General features: G+C 49.6%; 1 protein-coding gene across 1 annotated transcript in view; it reads left to right on the forward strand.

Moving 5' to 3' along the window:
* The window catches only part of IGDCC4 (immunoglobulin superfamily DCC subclass member 4), a 95805-nt gene that overhangs the window by 55525 nt on the left and 23019 nt on the right, over positions 1 to 17261 (forward strand). The window contains exons 5-8 of the mRNA XM_086471688.1: positions 11609 to 11743; positions 14397 to 14552; positions 15067 to 15477; positions 16228 to 16392. Of these exons, the coding sequence (XP_086327814.1) occupies positions 11609 to 11743; positions 14397 to 14552; positions 15067 to 15477; positions 16228 to 16392 (867 nt within the window). The remainder of the gene's footprint in view (positions 1 to 11608; positions 11744 to 14396; positions 14553 to 15066; positions 15478 to 16227; positions 16393 to 17261) is intronic.

Below are 17261 nucleotides of genomic sequence, written 5' to 3' on the forward strand. Positions count from 1 at the left end.
TTTCTAGCTTAATAAAGTCTTAGTAAGTCTTTAAAGCTAGAAGCGACCTTCTACCTAGCATGAGCTGTAAACTTGCACTCCATCTCCCTTTTACTGAGCCTAGCAATGCTAGTGATTTCAGGCACGCATGGAACAGGATTGAGACCACAGATTTTGGGTGAAACTTGTGAAGGGCTGGTGCAGACATGCGTCAGGCACCCACCCAAACACACAGCTCTCTCCTTGGCTGGAGTTCGTACAGGGCCAGCATACATCACACCACTCACATCGCCGAGGGAAAGCTTCTCTTAGCTCAAGTGTCAGCAGCCTGTTCCCGGGAGCCGGAGGGGGAGTTTCAGCTCAGCTGTCTGTGAAGTTCGGTGGGGCTATGATATGCCACGCTTCTGACAGCTCTAGCAGCCTGCGGTGACAGAGGGTTTGATACAAAATTCAGGAGCCCTCACCTCCCATTAAGCAGAACAGCTAAGCCTGGGGTTGGCACCAAAGTGAGTGGCAACAGAGGTGTCAAGGATAATAGAGCAGAACAAGGGATGTACGGCTAGGAATAGGTGAGCTGTTTCCAGGTCCTGAGGGAAAACTGGTCTCTTCCACATGCAGCGTCGGCTGTGCATGATGTTTGGAGCTGTCAGATGTGGCCAGGCTCGTGTGTTACAGGCAGCTCTGCCTCTGACTCCTGGAGACTGAGGATGGCTGCATTCAGGGATGGTTTGCAGTCCTCCAGTATTCTCCACGTGCATCTCTTGCTAATCCAGATCTGCTGCGCTTTTGAGGGTTCCAGTTATAATAGCTGGTGTTTGGTAAGGCTTGGGCTGAAGCAGGGTTTAAGCAGCAGGCTCCATTCAGCTCTACTCTTGAGAGTCTTGTGGCGGTGGTGTAACCCTGTGGTGCACCAGCATGTCTGCACTACAGGGATCACACCTGGCCTCTCCTGGAGGGTATCGAACAGGCTCTGCCTGCACGGTGAGGCTGGAAGGGAGCTAAGAATAGAGATCATAATTAGGTCAGCAGCTTGCAATGGGCTGCAGGACAGGAAGGTTGATGTGGTTGGGTTCCTGATGGCACTTGTTAATTATTAATCGTCTGTGTTACAGCAGCGCCTCAGTAGCTCTCTGAGGTCGAGGGCTAGCGGTGCCCTACGGCGCTTACAGCATCCTAACAGCTGGAGTGAAGATGTTGCGAGTGTACAGAAGCGTAGCAAAGCTCATGGTCCTGTTGCTTTAGTCATGGGGCAGGCATATGGAGGAGGCTTGTCCCTGTCTCAAAGACCCACCAATATCTACAGGCCCAGTGGGGCTAAGGAAGAAGAATGGAATGAGTCAGCTCAGAAGATGGGGGAGGCTGAATCAGGAGCTGAGCCATGCTGCTCTGAGCCCTCACTTGGATATCTCAGATGCCAGGGATTGCTCAGGACACAACTGGGAGTTTGCCTTCTGTAACTGAGAGATGCTTTTACCCAACTCGTATTTCCAGTGCAGCCGAGGGGCAACGCCACATGGGTTGTGGATGAGAGTGAGAAGGATGCGGTAAGGAGGGGCAGGTGGTGTTACAAAACACTGTCTTCAGGCACAGCCTTAGACAGATCAGGGCTCTCTGAGGCACTCAGCGAGTGTCCAGCCGAAGGGCTTTGACAGAATCTGTGGCTATCACTAATGATCTTTCCCTGTGGAAAGCCAGCTTTGCTTCCAGACTTTTCCTAGAAAAACGGATTTGTATTGTCCTGAGTTAATGCAGATGCATCCATCTGCTTTTAGTTCCTCCTTCCAAGTTGGCAGTCTTCGTTTGCTGCCAGACTGTGTTACTGTAGGCTCCCAGCGTGTTGTGTGTTCGAAGCATAGCTTGTAGGAAGCATTCTGCCTACCTGGCATCAGGGAGACCACACTACGAGGTGGCTTCCCCGTAATGTTTCTCTCTTCAAAGCTGTGCATGACAGTAATGTGAACGGCCGTCTCTGGCAGACGGGATGAGGCAGACCACGAGCCCTGGTCGCAAAGAAAGCAGGTTGTGTCCTTCTGCACAGCCCAGGGCCTCCAGCCTCTTCCCTCTCTGCTGTCGCTAGAGGTACGTGAATTGCAAATAGAACCGATGTTGCAAATAAATCTGAATTGCAAATCGATCTGATGGAAGAGGTGTCAGCCCCTGGGAAACATCAGCCTCTGAGCACAAGGAGGACGTTACTGGAGTGAAATGGCTCCAGTCGCTGAGACAAGGTGAGGTGAGGAGTTTACGGGGTTTGTGACCTGCGAGCCAGGAGGGTCTTCTGTAGACCGTATCTCTGTCTCATTTCTGTGCAAGAGGTAACAGGGTACCTTTACCTGCCTTACAGCTTTTTTTGTTAGAGATTTTTCCTGCAGCATCCTGGAAGGTGATGTGCTGGCCTAGGTGTAGTGTAATGATGGTTAAAGAAGTGTGGGAATGTTCCCACTGAATCCCAGAGGCTGGCAAGCTTAGGCCCCCAGGGCCACGTGGTGTTTACTGATTTGGGGGTGTGTGTCTATATTTAAATCTCTGATACTGTGGCTTTTGCTAAGAGTCTTCTTTCTGGCGATTACTTTTGCACCTTCACTTCTGTGAATTAGTGACGTTACGAACTCTGAGCAGATGGAGTCACGGAGATGCTGAGAGCTGTGCCCACAGCAGCACAGACAGTGAGTTAGTGGCAGAGCTCAGGGGAGACTCTCTCTGTCCTGAACCACTGGACCAGAACCTGGCCCTGCTGGGAAGCTGGGACGTTGTCCTGGCTGGTCAGGGCCGAGGGACTGTGCTGGAGCTGTGTGGAGGATTGTGCCCCCAGCAGCCAGATAGGTTGAAGGACTGGACTGGAGCAGCACAAATTGCATCAAGGGTGGAGTCTGGCTATGCCCTTGTGCTGCTGAGAACGATGTGTTGCAGTCAGCCACGGGACATGCCTGGTGGAGCGTGGTCCTGTTGCGCTGGTAATTTTGCAAAGCAACCCCTTGCAGCCCTTGTCTGTCTTATCTGTGTTTCTGGCAGCTGCTGGGGAATGGCTGGGGCTTGCAGGGCTTTAAGGGCTCAGCTTGAGTAACATAAGTTGTCTGGGTCTTGGGGTTAGGGCAGGGAGACTGCTCCGCTATTCTCCAAACAGCTTCAGAGACACTGAGGTACCTCTGCTCCTTTCTTCACTTCTTTTTGTTGGCCTTTCATCTGATGTAGAGGCTTAACTCCTACTGTACGCTGAGTGACTTTCTTTTAGGGAGCTTATTTTCACTGAAGTCTGTGAAAATGTGCCAAGAATGGTTAAAGCTTGTTGATTGTTATTATCTAAAAGGGTGACACTATCAGTGCTGCTCCAACACGATCCTTCTGGTAGGCCTCAGCGCCTCTGCCATATTCCAGCTTGCGGTCTGCTTCTTCTGCCTTCCAGAAACTCTCTGTGATGTATCTTCAGGCTGCTGAGGGTTCAGGTGCATGACCTGAGGTCAGAAAACCAGAAGAGCCCTAATTCTTAGCAGCAGCAGCAGCTCTCTTTGTGCAGCAGGGCTACAGGGCCGCATGACCGTGGCTGTCGGCACGGCACCTCCTGTTTATTTTGCCTAGCTCCCGCTCGGAGTGGTGCAAATGTAGGCGCTTCCAAGCACTCGCTGGGGAAGCGAGCAGGAATTTGTCGTGCAGTCTGGTTGGCTCCCGTCCCTTTTGGCGTGATGAAGAGCAGTTCCAAATGCATGTAGGCAAACAGAGAGCCAATGTTGACAGCTTTACAGGAGATGAAGTGGTGGGCAAAGCACACTCTGACTGCTTTGCAGCAGAGCTACATGTACTCTGGACGTGGAAAACTCCACACCCTGAAGGATCAAGGGTTTGGGGGTGGGGGAAGAGCCCCCTAAAAATCCAAGGCAGTTCCTGGAAACCTGCCACTGCTCAGCGTTGTTCTGGGCTTCTGGTTACATATAGTTAAGGGTGTCAACTTGTGGCTGAGCTAGTACATTAAAGGATTTAATTTCTGAGCTGAAAGCTGTCAGCTGTATAAAGAAGTCAAGGGGAATGAAAGAGTACTGCCTGATGGCCCCTCTGCCTGTCTGGACTGGGATCCGTGTGCTCCCCAGGCTTCCAGACACAGGACAGAGCGCTGGGGAAAATGTTTAACGGGCTGTTTCTCAAGCCAAGTGAAAAGCAATTCCTAGAGCAGCTCCCTCTGCCTCACTCGGCGTGTAACATGCTCCATGGAGAGGCCCCAGAGGCTGTGGCAGGTGCTGGTCTGAGGAGCGTGTCCAGGTAGTAAATGAACATTCTTCATCCAAACCCATAAATCTCTCTCCTTTTTTTTTTTTTTTTTTTTAATCATATAAGTGTATTTTCATCTATTAAATTCTCCATTTTGCATGTATTTGTATGCAGACATTAAAGGAGCAGGTTTTGTGCCTGCTATTAGAAGTGTAGGTTGCACCATGTATTTTGGGATCTGTTTGTTGACTTCTTTCTCGGGGATTTTGTGATAGTGGTTTGAAATACAAGTGCTGTATGTTGGGGTCTCTTAATAGCACTGAGAAAGTGGTTGAACTTCTGTGTTTTAATCATTTATGCATGTTTCTTTGTATGCTGCTTTAAAGATGACAAATGATGTGTAGCTGCTCTGCTGCAGCCCTAACTTAGTAAGTAGGAGGACTGTCCCCATTCCGAAATGTGGAGATAAATTCCTCCCTGTTCAGCTTTTCAATTAAATGTTCACATTGACAAATGCATAACTGCTTACAAAATGTTTTGAGGATGTGAGGTAAAAAGATAATACAAAACTGATTTACTGAGCTCATTTATATTATTGGGCAGGAAAAAAAATTACGCCAATACCCTGTCACTTGTGCAATGAAAGCCGAGTTCCTTTTCAGCCTCCCTTCCAAGATGACTCGTGTGCTGACCCAAGCACACTGCAGCTGCCTGAAAAGGGAAAGAAAAGAGCCTTTCTAACGATGGAGGCTGTGGGCATTGGTGCTGCCAGGTTGCACTGGGACAACTTTTGCAGTCCCAGTACCAAGCATTGCCAGTGCTGGGGTTTTAGCTGAGGCACGCGTCTAAAAGCTCCTGCGAGGCTCGTGAATGAAAGCCTGATCCTCTGCAGAGGGGGAGTTTTCAAGGCTGAGAACCGTCAGGGCAATACCAGATGTTTGGTGAATTGAGTCCATAATCACACAACCAAAAGTCATCCCTCCCCAACTTCAGTGACAGGGGAAAACTCGGATCCAAACTGCCACAGGGGCTGATATAGCAAAAGTGGAAGAAAAACCCGAAAAAGAAAAATGGTAATTTTCAGGAGTGATGCATGGTTGCAAGAGCTGCATTTGGGGAGAAGAGGAGGCAGTGTTTGGCTTGTGATACTTTGGGGAGGTCTGGATTGTAGGGTGTCGGAAGGGCAGCTCTCAGCATCTCTAGCCAATGCTGAAAAATCACCGGTGCCGGTCCTCTGTTGGCTGCTTTGCTTTCCTGTTTGCAAAGGTGTGCATTGCTGTGTTCAGGTGAGAACAGTCATAAAAGAAGAAATGCTTGTTGCTAAGCGCGCTCAGGTTTGAGATCTGACATTGTTTATGTTGCCCCCAAAGCAGATACGCCATAGTGTTAGGATGTAGTTAGGCAAGTGTCCTGCCTCGAGGTGTTAATGCTAGTTATCTCCTGTCCTGGGTCTAGCCCAGAAGTAGAAATAAATTGTAGATAAATTTCCAGGACAGTATAAAAGGAGGAGGAAGGCAGGTGTGGAGGATGTTTTTTCACCTCTGCGGTTGCTGTCAGCTTTCTCCCTGAACAGTCCAGGAGGTCTGTGAGTTGCCTGAGAAAAGGGAGAGAGCTGAGGAGTGGGAGTAGGACATGCTCTGCAAACACAGCTCCTGCATTTTTGAAGGTGTGTGCTTTGCAATGGGTAATTTGCTCCTTTATTGTCTGCAGAATAACAGCAGTGACAGCATTGACTTTCTCTAATGAACAGCTGCTCAGTGCTAGAATCTATTCCCGGAGGAGGCTCACAGGGATGAATAAGGTTTCATGCTCCTCCTCCAGAGAGGGTGAGAAAGTTCGCGGAACAGAAGATTGTTGCTTGATTGTTGGATATCTCCAAATCTTGAACTGCTGACAGCTGAGAGCTGAATGTGTCACCATGCAAGTCATGTTTAACCTTCCAGCACTTTCACCGAGGCAGGGTGTTTATGGAGTTGGGAGAGAGGTGTTAGTTCCTGTCCAAGAAGTCATCCTCTTGTCACTGCAAACGACCGTCACAAATTGACTGAACAAAAAACATTTTCCTCCTGTTGTGCTGCCTGAGTTCTTTGCTGATACTCTGCACTAACAAGAGCAGGGAGGCGGGGGAGGATAGCTGATGAATTATGGATGCGTTAGAGGCAGACCCAAGTTGTAAACTCTTGGAGTTTAAAATCAGTCATGTATGTTATAACTCAAGCTATAACTTCAAATAAACATTTTGAGCTTTGTCCCAAGCAGCTCCCTATGGTGCCTCCCTTCACAGCCCTGCTCACAGTTCCCCTTGGCTTTGAAATGATACAGATTGAATTTTTAGAGGTTGGGCAGCCTGTGTGCTGAGATCTGTCATGCTCGCTTGCTGTCTTAAGGCTCCCTGTGCTCTCCACCCCACCTCCTCTTTGTTTTATACTACACTTGGTGGTAAGCAATTTGTTTGTGTTCCCTCTGTGCCTGCCTCCACCTGGCCCTGGAACCCAGCCCCAGATGCTGAGAGATGCCCGTGAGAGCAATGGTACAAAGAAGGGGAGCACCCGAATTTGGCCTCACTTTCCCGTCTCGTGAAGTGGAAAAATGCATAAACTGAGAAGTCTGCTGGTGTGAGATGTTCCTAAACTATAAAACCTAGGGGAATATTTTGAAATATTTCTGCAGATTATCATTAAGTCTTGTCTGTTGGTCAGTGATAGCGCATTTGCTGTCTACCTGTGCAAACACAAGCGTGTGCACGGGTGGACAAACCACGCGTGAAGAGAGCCACCTTCCCTAACTCGGTGCACAGAGGATTTCTCTCAGTCCTAGTGCACTGCTCTGAGTGACTCCAGAGCCACATTTGGTACCCTACAAGGCTTTTTTTTTTCTGTAAAAGAGAGTAAAATTGATCCATCTGATTCAGAGGGGCAAGTCCACAAAGGCCATCGGTGACAGTGAGTTTTGAGATGAATCCACAGGTTGTGCCTTGGGCTGTGCAAAGCCTTTGCCTAGAGCAGCTTTGCCACTTGGAGAGACAAAGCAAAGCTGGGGCAGGGGGAGAAATCTCAAAGATGAAGTTTTAAATAGCGGCACTGTGAAAGCCTTTAGTCCCACAGAATGGACAGCGTGGCGCAGGTGCATTCAGTGACCTGTTTTGTTCAGGCGGTGAAAGATGTCTTGGAAACGGCAGCTCTTTTTTTCTAACAATATTCTAACAATGTTCTAACAATATTCCCTCTTGACCTGAAATTATCTTAATGGCAGTGGAGACAAAAAACCTGACGGTTTTACTCTTTGATGTTTGTTGGAATCCCCTGTGTGGAGGTTTTCCTGGTTAGCTTAGTACTGTTCTGGGGAACTCTTCAAACCAAATGAAACCCAGTTCGTAGCAGTTAACCTGCGATCCATCCTGTCCAACCAGCCTATTGAGAGAGCAAGTGAAAAATGTACTCTAAAGGGGCTCAGTATAAAGACGAGCTTGACTTGTAGCCTTGCTCTGACAGACCTGCAGTGAAATACAAAGCTGAGAGAAATGTGTTTGTGTGCAAGCGGTGCATGGAGCATTCATCCATGCACGCCCCCAGGAATGTACTGGGAAAGCAAGCAGAACTGCTTGTTTTTGTAATATAATTTCAATAATAATCAGTGACAAACAGACGTGGGGTCTGGGCTCATATGTTTACCCAATAGTTTTTCAAGGGTGAAACTAGAGTTTTGGCGGAGGGAGAAGGAAGCAGAAGTGGATGTTTGAGCTACAGATCCCTGTGGCTGTTACTGCTCTTGGTTGTCAGAGAGACCTTGAGTTTGACTGTCAGGAAGCGCTGATATCGGCTGTCTTTCTGCCTTCTGCAGGCTGAGTATGGAGCTGATCAGGAGCTAGTTGTTCTGGGTCGCCAGGCCTGGTTTCTGCTGACTGGTTACTTGCCCATCCGTGAGCTCTTTGCTCTTTCCCTTCCAGAGCAGCCAGGGTGCAAGATGGGCAGCCCCAGAGGGAAGGGGGGGCTGCGGGACTGTTCAGGGTGAGGGTGGTGAAGTGTTTTGTTGATCCTTCCCCAGCAGGAGAAACGCAAGGCCCCAAGGAAAGGTGAAGCTCTAGGCTGTGCCTTTACAGCAGCGCTTCGTGGCGGCTCTGCTAAACCAGGAGATTGCAGAGCTGGGATGATGGCTTCTGGGGCTGTTTCAGAGGGAGAGTTTGGGCAGCTTGTGAAATCCCTCTCCTAGTGACTGGCAGCACTACAAGGCAGCTGTCTAGTGCTGCGAGACAAGTGCCTTCACTTGAAGTTTCTATAGCTTGTAAGGTGGCTTTGCCAGCCGGCACCTGGGCCATGCACCTGAATGCAACAGATGCCTTTACGTCAGGTTTGAGGAGCTTTCTCTCTTCCTCTGCCCTAAACTTGGTAGAGAAAGCTGCTTGGAAATCTGGCAGGGAATATATTGCCATCTGGCTGGTGTTGGTTTTTGGGGTTTTTTTTACTCTAGATTTATTTTTTTCCCGCAGCACTGCAGAAAAGGACAGCTTTATGCACACAGACACATTTCAGCCATGTCCTGCCCAGCAGGTATGCTGGCAGCTGGTGGTGTCTGGTAAAAAAGCTCACTGCTGTGGTAGGCCTGAAGTCTGTCCCCCTACACTCCCGCTCTCGGGACCTGGGGGGTAGGCTGCTGCCCTGTTCATTTGCATCAAAAGCTGCCACGGCCCCGCAATGGGTGCTGGGTCTCCAGGGTGGGCAGACGAGGCTCACTGAACCCTGCACAGGGTGAGCCAGGCCTGAGCCCTGGGGTCTGTGGAGATGTGCGACCACGTCTGGCCATGCTGCCAGCCCCTCAGCAGAAAGCAACTCCTCGCCTGGCTCCTTTGCACCTCTTTCCCCAGCTTGCTCTTAAAACCAACCTCATCACAAGTTGTTGAGTTCTCCAGTGTCTTCCCAGTGCTGTGGCCTTCCAGGTAATGACCGCTATAAAAGCCTTTTCCTTTGCTTATGCTGCTTTCTCATGTGTTTCCTTCCAAATCCTGGCTGGAAAGCTCCTTCTCCTTGTTCTTTGTCTGATGTTGCCTCATCTCTCTCTGCCATATGGGGTAGAGAAAGGGTAGAGGCCTCACATTAGCAGTGTGCTGAGCAGCCTCACCCATCCAGCCAGGTCTTGCTGGAGTCCCTGCGCTCAGTTGTTTTACAGGACTAATGATTACTCATGGATTTTAGTGCTTTGTTGAACTGGAGCTGGGGTTAAAAGAAAGCTGCTGTTCCAAAGAGCCTTGCGTTTCTCTGATCCTTCAGCTTACGTGCTTGTTGTGGAAGCTCTGCTGCCTGTTTTTGCATTAAGCCCATTTTCTGTCTCAGTAGCTCCCAAGCCCAGCCTTGGCGCCGCAGTTAAGAGCGGCCAGGACTTTGATCTGTTTATGGATTCAGAGGCCTCATTGACAGTCTGATGTGGTTTCTTCTTGTCCCTGTTGTGTCCCCCAGGTTGTCCTGCTGTGGCTGGCCATGACGGCTGTGAGACTGAAAGTGTCTGTAGGCATGAATGTTGTGAACCGCTCATGTATGTGAATGTAGGAAAGCCCTGGCCAGCCCTCACCGTGCTGTAAGCACGAAAGGAGACTGTAGGTGCCTGTCCACACCAGGCCCTCTGCGTAGCGTACTTGTTCCACTGGAAGGAGGATGGCTGGCTTGGCTTTTCCTTCGTGCCCCACGGCAGCCGTGACTGCCCGTGTTTGCCAGGGCTGGGGTTGTGGTTTAGTGTTGTCCAGCCGTTGCCCCAGGTAGGGGAGCGTGGGCGCTCCTCGGTCTCTGCTTCCATCTGCTGGACGAGCACCGGCTCCTGCTCCCGTTTTCCTTCAGTGCCTTGGGGATTTTACTAGCTGCTTTTAAACTGTGCTCGTGTACTACTACAAATGGAAATCCCTTTCACGCATGTATGGACCGCAAGAAAATTTCAGTGTTGAACCAGCTCTGCTTGGCAAGAGTTCTGTGCTAGGGTAAATGGCAACGAGCCTGGAGATGGGCTGAGCGCAGCGCATTCAGAGCAGCAGTGTGTAGCCTCCTGCTATGCAGGCAGGTCTGCACGTTGAGGCCAAAGCTTCTCTGGTTTGTATTCACAAGAAAATCAAGTATGAATGAGTGTGGCTTGGATGCCACGTGAATGGCCAGTGTGGGTCAGGCCAGAGGTCCAGGCATTGCAGTGCCGTCTCCAAAAGCGACCGCAGCAGATGCTAGAGGAAAGCATGTGAAAACTGGGCAGGGAGGACATGGTGCTTTCCTTGGACGTCTGCTCAACACCTGACAGTCAGGGATGTGGGAGCATCTTGGGCTGAGGACTGCAGTGAGACCTTCGTCTGTAGCAGTCACGGTATATGTGTCCTTCACGAGCTTGTCTGAACCTCTTGGGTTTTGGACTCTGCAGCATCTTGAGACAGTGAGTTTGCACTGTGCAAAAAGGTCCTGCTTTTATTTGTTTGGGACCTGCTGACAACAAGTTTCTCTACTAGATCATGGGAGCACCTGGAGAAGGCCTGAGAATTGCTTGTACTACGTGACGCCTCTGCAGTTATTTTTCCCTTCATGAAGACAATAACAAAAGCGTCCCCCAGAGTTAGACGTATTTGGGAGAGCTGGAAGAGCAGGGTTGCTGCTGTTGAGGGTTATGAACAGTCTGGTCTGCTCAAGAGCGCTCCGGTTGTTTCCATCTGACAACAGAAATTTGGCCACTGCAAAGGCATTTCCTTAACCGTCCCTTCACCTCTGCTCAGCAGTGGGCAGACACAGGCAGAAGGTTCGTTTCAAGCAAAAAAATCCCCATCCCGCTCTCAAGACATTGTGCAATGCAGCCTATAGATCTTCCTGTAAACTTGGCTTACACGTCGGCTGTGCACATACGAGCTAAACAGCGCGCTCTCCTCCAGATGGGTAATAACTGGTTCAGCCTTTGTGCCGTCAGGTGAAGGCCTGGACACAGGCTTGACCTCTCTTTCTTGCAGTTTACAGCACAGTGTCTGGATGTTAGAATTTCTTTAACTAAGTTACTGGATTCTTTCTGAGCTGTCACAATGCCTTGGCAAAGGGTCTGTTGTGTGGCTGTTGCCCTGTTTGAGGATATGGTGTTTTGCTTCATCTAATTAACAAACATCTGTTTAGCAACAGTCGATGAAGGCGCTGGGTTGAAACTATTTATTTTCCATGTGAAAAATCTTGATACTGATTTTTACTAGGGCCAGCGTGATTAGAGTAAATCTGCAAGGCGCCCCTTTGTTCGTTTATTTTAGCAAAAATATTGTAGTCCTGTAAAAGCAAGAGCTGCTTTTCTCCTCCGACTGGGCGTGAGCCATTACCATGCGTGGGACTAGCTGGGGAGGCACAGCTGAGGTGTCTGGGCTCTATGTTGTGTGTTTTTTCTAGGGATTTTGCAATTTGGAAGGACAGACGTCTCTTTTTATTTTTGACATTAGGTTCCCAGCCAGGAGGAGGAGATGTCACCATTGTCGCCGCTCCGGAGAACACCACGGTGGTGGCTGGGGAGAGTGTGGTGATGGAGTGCATGGCGGCTGCTGATCCCACCCCCTTCGTCTCCTGGATACGACAGGGTGAGCCTGAGGGACAGAATTAAGCTTTTGTTGTCAAGAGGAACCTGTGGATACTTTATTTTAAAAAATCTGTTAAAAAGTGGAAAACTCTGGGGGCCAGGAAGGGTGCTGGTTGCATCGGTACCTAATGACACAGGTGGTGTCGCAGCGCAGGGTGTCCCTGCTAAACTGGAATGACTAGTTAAATCTAGGAGGTAACAAAGCACGCAGCTCACTTCATAGTTGTTTGACTGTGGAATCTATAAAGGTCTAGTGCCTGGATGCCTTTTGATCTAAATTAGTCATCCTCATTGTATGAGCTTGAGCAGTGAAGGTCACGAGATGGGGTCAGGTTTATGCCACTCCTCCGGGGACTCAGAGGTTAGTGAGGATTCTGTGGAATCTGCCGTTGCGTTGGAGAAATAACTTGTATTCTCTTGCAGGATTATAAAACATGATAAGATCTGTTAATCATTGGAGTGACTGAGCGTATTGCTGGGAGGTTTTTGTTCAAAAATCTTACTGTGGTCAGATTGGTAATGGAAGGATCGAGAAGATGCTTAGGTCTCGTCAGAGGTGTACAAATGAGCCAGACTGGCATACGTTACCCAGGGCTGATAGCCTAGTCACGAGTAGGATGCTAGTGTCACTTCACTGAGCGTCACATCCATCAGATGTGTTTCAGAGGCTTTGACTGAAGATGTTCTCAGCCCAGGAGTCGATTCTCCCCCAGAAAAGACTCTCAATCATTTTCATAAATCCGGGTCGTGATTTAAGACTCCTCTCCCCTGTAACCATTTATTGTGGCTGGTCTGCAGCCCAGACTTGTCCACAGGCAGTGGTTTTAGCGTACATAAATGTTTCCTCTTCTCCACAAAAAAAGGAGCAAAAAAATCTCAGAGGATACAACTTTGGAAATCAAATCAGCGAGGATTAAATGTTCTGGCAGAAATGTTTCTGGTTTATCCTGTGCACTTCGCAATTACAAATACTCAGTTTTCCTGTGCTGGATCACTTATTCATTGCTTTACTGGGAGCTACTGATGCCCATAGTAGGGTAGATGATATTAATTATCACTATGAAAGTTTTTTGGATGGGGGAAGGGGGGAAATGTTGGTGAAACAGTTCCTTGCATGCTTTACTTTAAAAGTGTTTGCTTGGTCCCCCTCTGCTTGCCAGTATGGACTCTTCAGGTAAAAAAGATGGATTAATAGTGCTAGCAATTCTGTGTTAGACAAGCTTGTTTCTTTCCAAGACTTCATTAAGGAGCAGGCTGGGTTAGTGGATGATCAGTCATGTAGGTAACACCGAGGATTGTACCTCCAGGTTGCCAGTTTGGCTCTTGCCAGCCTTGGTGGTGTCAGCTAATTGCTACCATCTGGAGTCAGATTTTCAGACTGTTCCCAGTGCAAATGGGGTGCACAGATTTTCTCCTCCTCTTGAGTGTGCAGCCACTGAACTGTGAGGCCATCTAAAGACCCCTGAAACGGTCGGAGGGGGCTGAGGATCTGATCTCAGCTGCGTGCCCTGCTGATGGTGCTAAGTAGGTGCAGGTGCTCACAGTGGAGGTGGAGAGCTTGCTTCTGGCTCAAGAAACAGGCTCAGCTGAATCTGGGAGAGGTAGAGGCAGGTCAGTGCTGAGTTGTTGCTGTCTGACAGATGTCCGTTCTTCTGCGGGTGGAGAGGGACAAGGTCTGGGGTTGCACCGGTACTGCTCGAATGGGCCGGCTCTCCCGATCTGGTTACTTGGGCCAGAGCTGGCCCTGGGTTCCTGACCTCCCATCCAAGCCTTTCCTCGGCCTGACTGTCCCCAGCTCTTGGCTTTGCTCGCACACACCCACTCGGAGGTACGGACGCCATGGTCCCCGTGTTTCTCTCATCAGAGCAGTGCTGGAAAGCAGTGCCCAGCACCAGCCGACTGCCTTGTCTGTGACCTGCTGAGGAGCCTAGGGCCACCTGAAGTTACAGAAGGACGGCTCAGCTTCTGGCCAGGGAGCTGGAGCCACCCTTTCCTCCTTCCCTACTCAGCAGTGCTGAGCATCTAGCCAGGGGAAGGGGGAGAGGGCAGCTCGTGGCCCATGTCTCTGACCCAAGCACCAGAGCCCCAAGGAGAACCAGGTGTCTTCCTGATACCTTACAGATCAGGAGCCAAGCTGGGGGCAGAGAAGGGTTTGGGAAGCTCAGTAAATTTGCGTTCACGTCCGGGACCCAGAGGAGGGAGCAACCCCTGCGTTGTTAGTGATTCAGAGCTCTTGCTGACATTTGCATTAACAAGTGAGGGGAAGAGCTGTGTGTGTTCGTGCATGGAGGTCAGCAGGCAGATCCAGCAGCTTTTCCAAAACGTGTGCTAGCATCCCTTGAATGTGCCGTTCCTAGGGGGTCTCGTTGCAGGCACACCCTAGGCACCAGAGACTATTTTGATTCAAACCAGAACTTTTTTGGTTATTACAGACTAAACTAAACCTTGGGCCAGTGTTGACTTGGGCTGGCTGATGCTTGAGCAAGCACTGAGGAGTGTCCCAGCAGGAATCCTCCTTTGGGCTGGGGTTTGGGATCTGGGAGTCTCTCCGCTCCCCAGCTGTGATCCTGGCTCTAGTCGACACGTTGTTTACAAGCCCTCATAAAGGGCAGCTTGGGGCTCCCTCCCGCATTTGTGCACATTTTTTCTTGCAGATGGAAAGCCCGTTTCCACAGATGTGATTGTGCTGGGCCGGACAAATCTCCTCATTCCTTCCAGCCAGCCCCATCACTCAGGGGTGTACGTCTGCCGTGCTAACAAACCCCAGACCAGGCAGTTTGTTACAGCTGCAGCTGAGCTCCGAGTCCTTGGTGAGTAGAGAGCAGGATAAGTGCTCCAGGTAGCTGTAGATTACCTGGACCAACGTCCAGGAGCTCCCCAAGAAGTTGCATTTGTGGCCTGTGCTGGGCTAAGAAGGGGGCCAGGTTAGAGCCAGGAGGCCCTGGGTTGGGCTGCGTCTCGGTGGGAAAGTCACCTCTTTAATTTGAGGTTTAGTTCCTTGTATTTACTGAACTGTTTTATGCCTTATTCTTGTTCTCCAGGGTTCCCCCATGGAAATCTGTATCACCAATTAACTTTACAGTATCATGGAAGCCAGCAGGGAGAACAGCGTAGGATCAGGAAACGCAGCACATGATTGATACAGAATTTATTTTTCCTTTTGGACAGGGTCTAAATTAAGCCTCTAGAGTCTGCCTGGCAAATCCTATCTTGTAAGCAAAGCTGCTACTGAATAAATCATAGCACCGAGTGGGGAGGAGAAGGGATTTGCTTTGCTATCTTTTCCTCCTCCTCCCTGCATTAATTTGTCCTCTCTCCTCCCAGCTACGCCCAGCATCTCGCAGGCTCCTGAAACCATCTCACGCACCCGAGCCAGCACAGCCCGGTTCGTCTGCAAGGCAGAGGGCGAGCCAGCCCCGACCATTCACTGGCTGAAGAACGGCGAAGTCATCCTCTCCAACGGGCGGGTGAAGGTGCAGAGCAGCGGGAGCCTCGTGATCAATCAGATCGGGCTGGAGGATGCTGGCTACTACCAGTGCGTGGCTGAGAACAGCTTGGGCATGGCTTGTGCCACTGCCAAGCTCTCGGTGATTGTGCGGGAGGGTTTGCCCAGCGCTCCCAAGAAAGTGTCAGCCGTGTCCCTCTCCAGCACCACGGTCCTTGTGTCCTGGGAGCGGCCAGAGTACAACAGCGAGCAGATCATTGGCTTCTCCTTACATTACCAGCGGGCTGTGGGTAGGTGTTGTCTGCCTGTGCAACCCAGCTGTGTTGCAGGTACCAGGCACAAGGCACAGGTTGACTTTCTTTCCCGGCTAGTGACAAGTGTGAGGCAATTCCAATTAGTTTAGCCCTTTTCATTGCAGGTAAAGGGATTTTCTCTTGAAGTCAGCATCCGCCTGTGACGGTGCTTGTGGATTAGCTGACAAATACTAACTTGTTGACCAGCAGTAGTGTGTGCGCGTAGCTGGGTTGTCTGGATTCTAGTGGGACCAGGCACTTCCAGAAGTTTGTTCTTTACTTTTTCCTCCAGCACATTGATTTTTATATGCAAAGGGTGTGATTATTAATGGAGATGTTAAACAGCTACATTGTGTACAGGGGTAATCACTAAATTATTCACACCCAGAATCTGAAGTGAGGCACTCAGGTCTTTTGGGGTCTGTCTTCTCAAACAGCCAGCAAGCCGATACTCTTGCTGAACTGTTGCCAGAGCTCCTCTGAAACTTAAGCTGGTAACTTCAGCTGCCTTAGCATGGATTAAGGAGCTTGAGGCAAAATGGAGATGTTAACATTGAGGCTTCGAATGTTTCTGCCCAAAGAATTCACGTAAGAGGTGGGTTTTGTGCAGGTGCTGAGGAAATTGGAGAAGACAAAGTGATTTTTAAGGTGGATTTATGCTATGGACCTTGTGAGTTAAGTGATTTTATTTTTGAGGAGTGGCTTAGCAGTTCACTGACCTGCTGATCAGTGTTTCATTGGCTCTAGGAACAGACAACGTGGAGTACCAGTTTGCTGTCAATAATGACACCACTGAGCTGCAAGTCAAGGACCTAGAACCCAACACGAACTATGTCTTCTACGTGGTCGCATATTCTCAGCTTGGAGCCAGCCGAACATCCTCTTCCATCGTTGTTCAGACCCTGGAGGATGGTGCGTTGAATTAGATGAGTAGTGGTACCTAAAAAAATGTTCTTGGCCTGTTTTCATGATGAGCATTGAATATGCTATGAACAGTATCGGCTCCTAGAAACCTAAACCTGCTTGCTGCTCCTACAGCTTCTTGTTAGAAGCCCTTTAAAAAAAACCAAACCAAACAAACAAAAAAAACCACAAAACCAAAGCACCCCGGTCTGATCATCAGCTTGCATGATGAAGAGCCTGAAAATGACCTTGCTGATACTGGGGCCCGTATGAATCCTGCGGGAACTGCAGTCAGTTCCTCTGGGTTTTCACCTAGCTAATGTGATACTGCTCCAAACCTGACTCTGGGTCAGACTTGATTTCAGCTCAGAAGACGGACATCTATTGCAGTTTGTAGGGGTGGGAGCAGCCTTGAGGTTGGATCCTTTAAGAGCCAGTAGTTTGTGTTGATTTTACCATTTATCACGTAGCATTTTGTGAGCAGTAAAGGCAGAGTGCCAGAAGGACAGCTGCCCAACGGGGGAGGACATGTACAGCTTTCAACAGGCTGCAGGACAGAGGCAAGAAGCGATGGTTTTGGCAGACCTCGTGCAAGCCCCTGCTGTGCCGCGGGGTGCATTATGTGCTTTTAATACTCCTGACATAGTGAACTGCGTGGTCCCACGTGTCCATGTCTGAAGCTTGAAAAGCTGGGTTGAAAGCACAAAAGCTGCCTGCAGCCCAGAGCTGTGATTCCTGAGGGGATGGGGATTCCCTGACCTGAAGTATGGATCTGTGAGCCTTTTCCTTTAGTGTCTCCTTTGTGCTCCACAGTACAGCGTAGGCCGATTAACTGATCTGTTCTACCTTGCCCACTTTGCAGTGGACACAAGGTCACT

The sequence above is a fragment of the Leptosomus discolor genome, chromosome 11 (genome assembly GCF_034619465.1).
Source record: "Leptosomus discolor isolate bLepDis1 chromosome 11, bLepDis1.hap2, whole genome shotgun sequence".
NCBI lineage: Eukaryota > Metazoa > Chordata > Aves > Leptosomiformes > Leptosomidae > Leptosomus > Leptosomus discolor.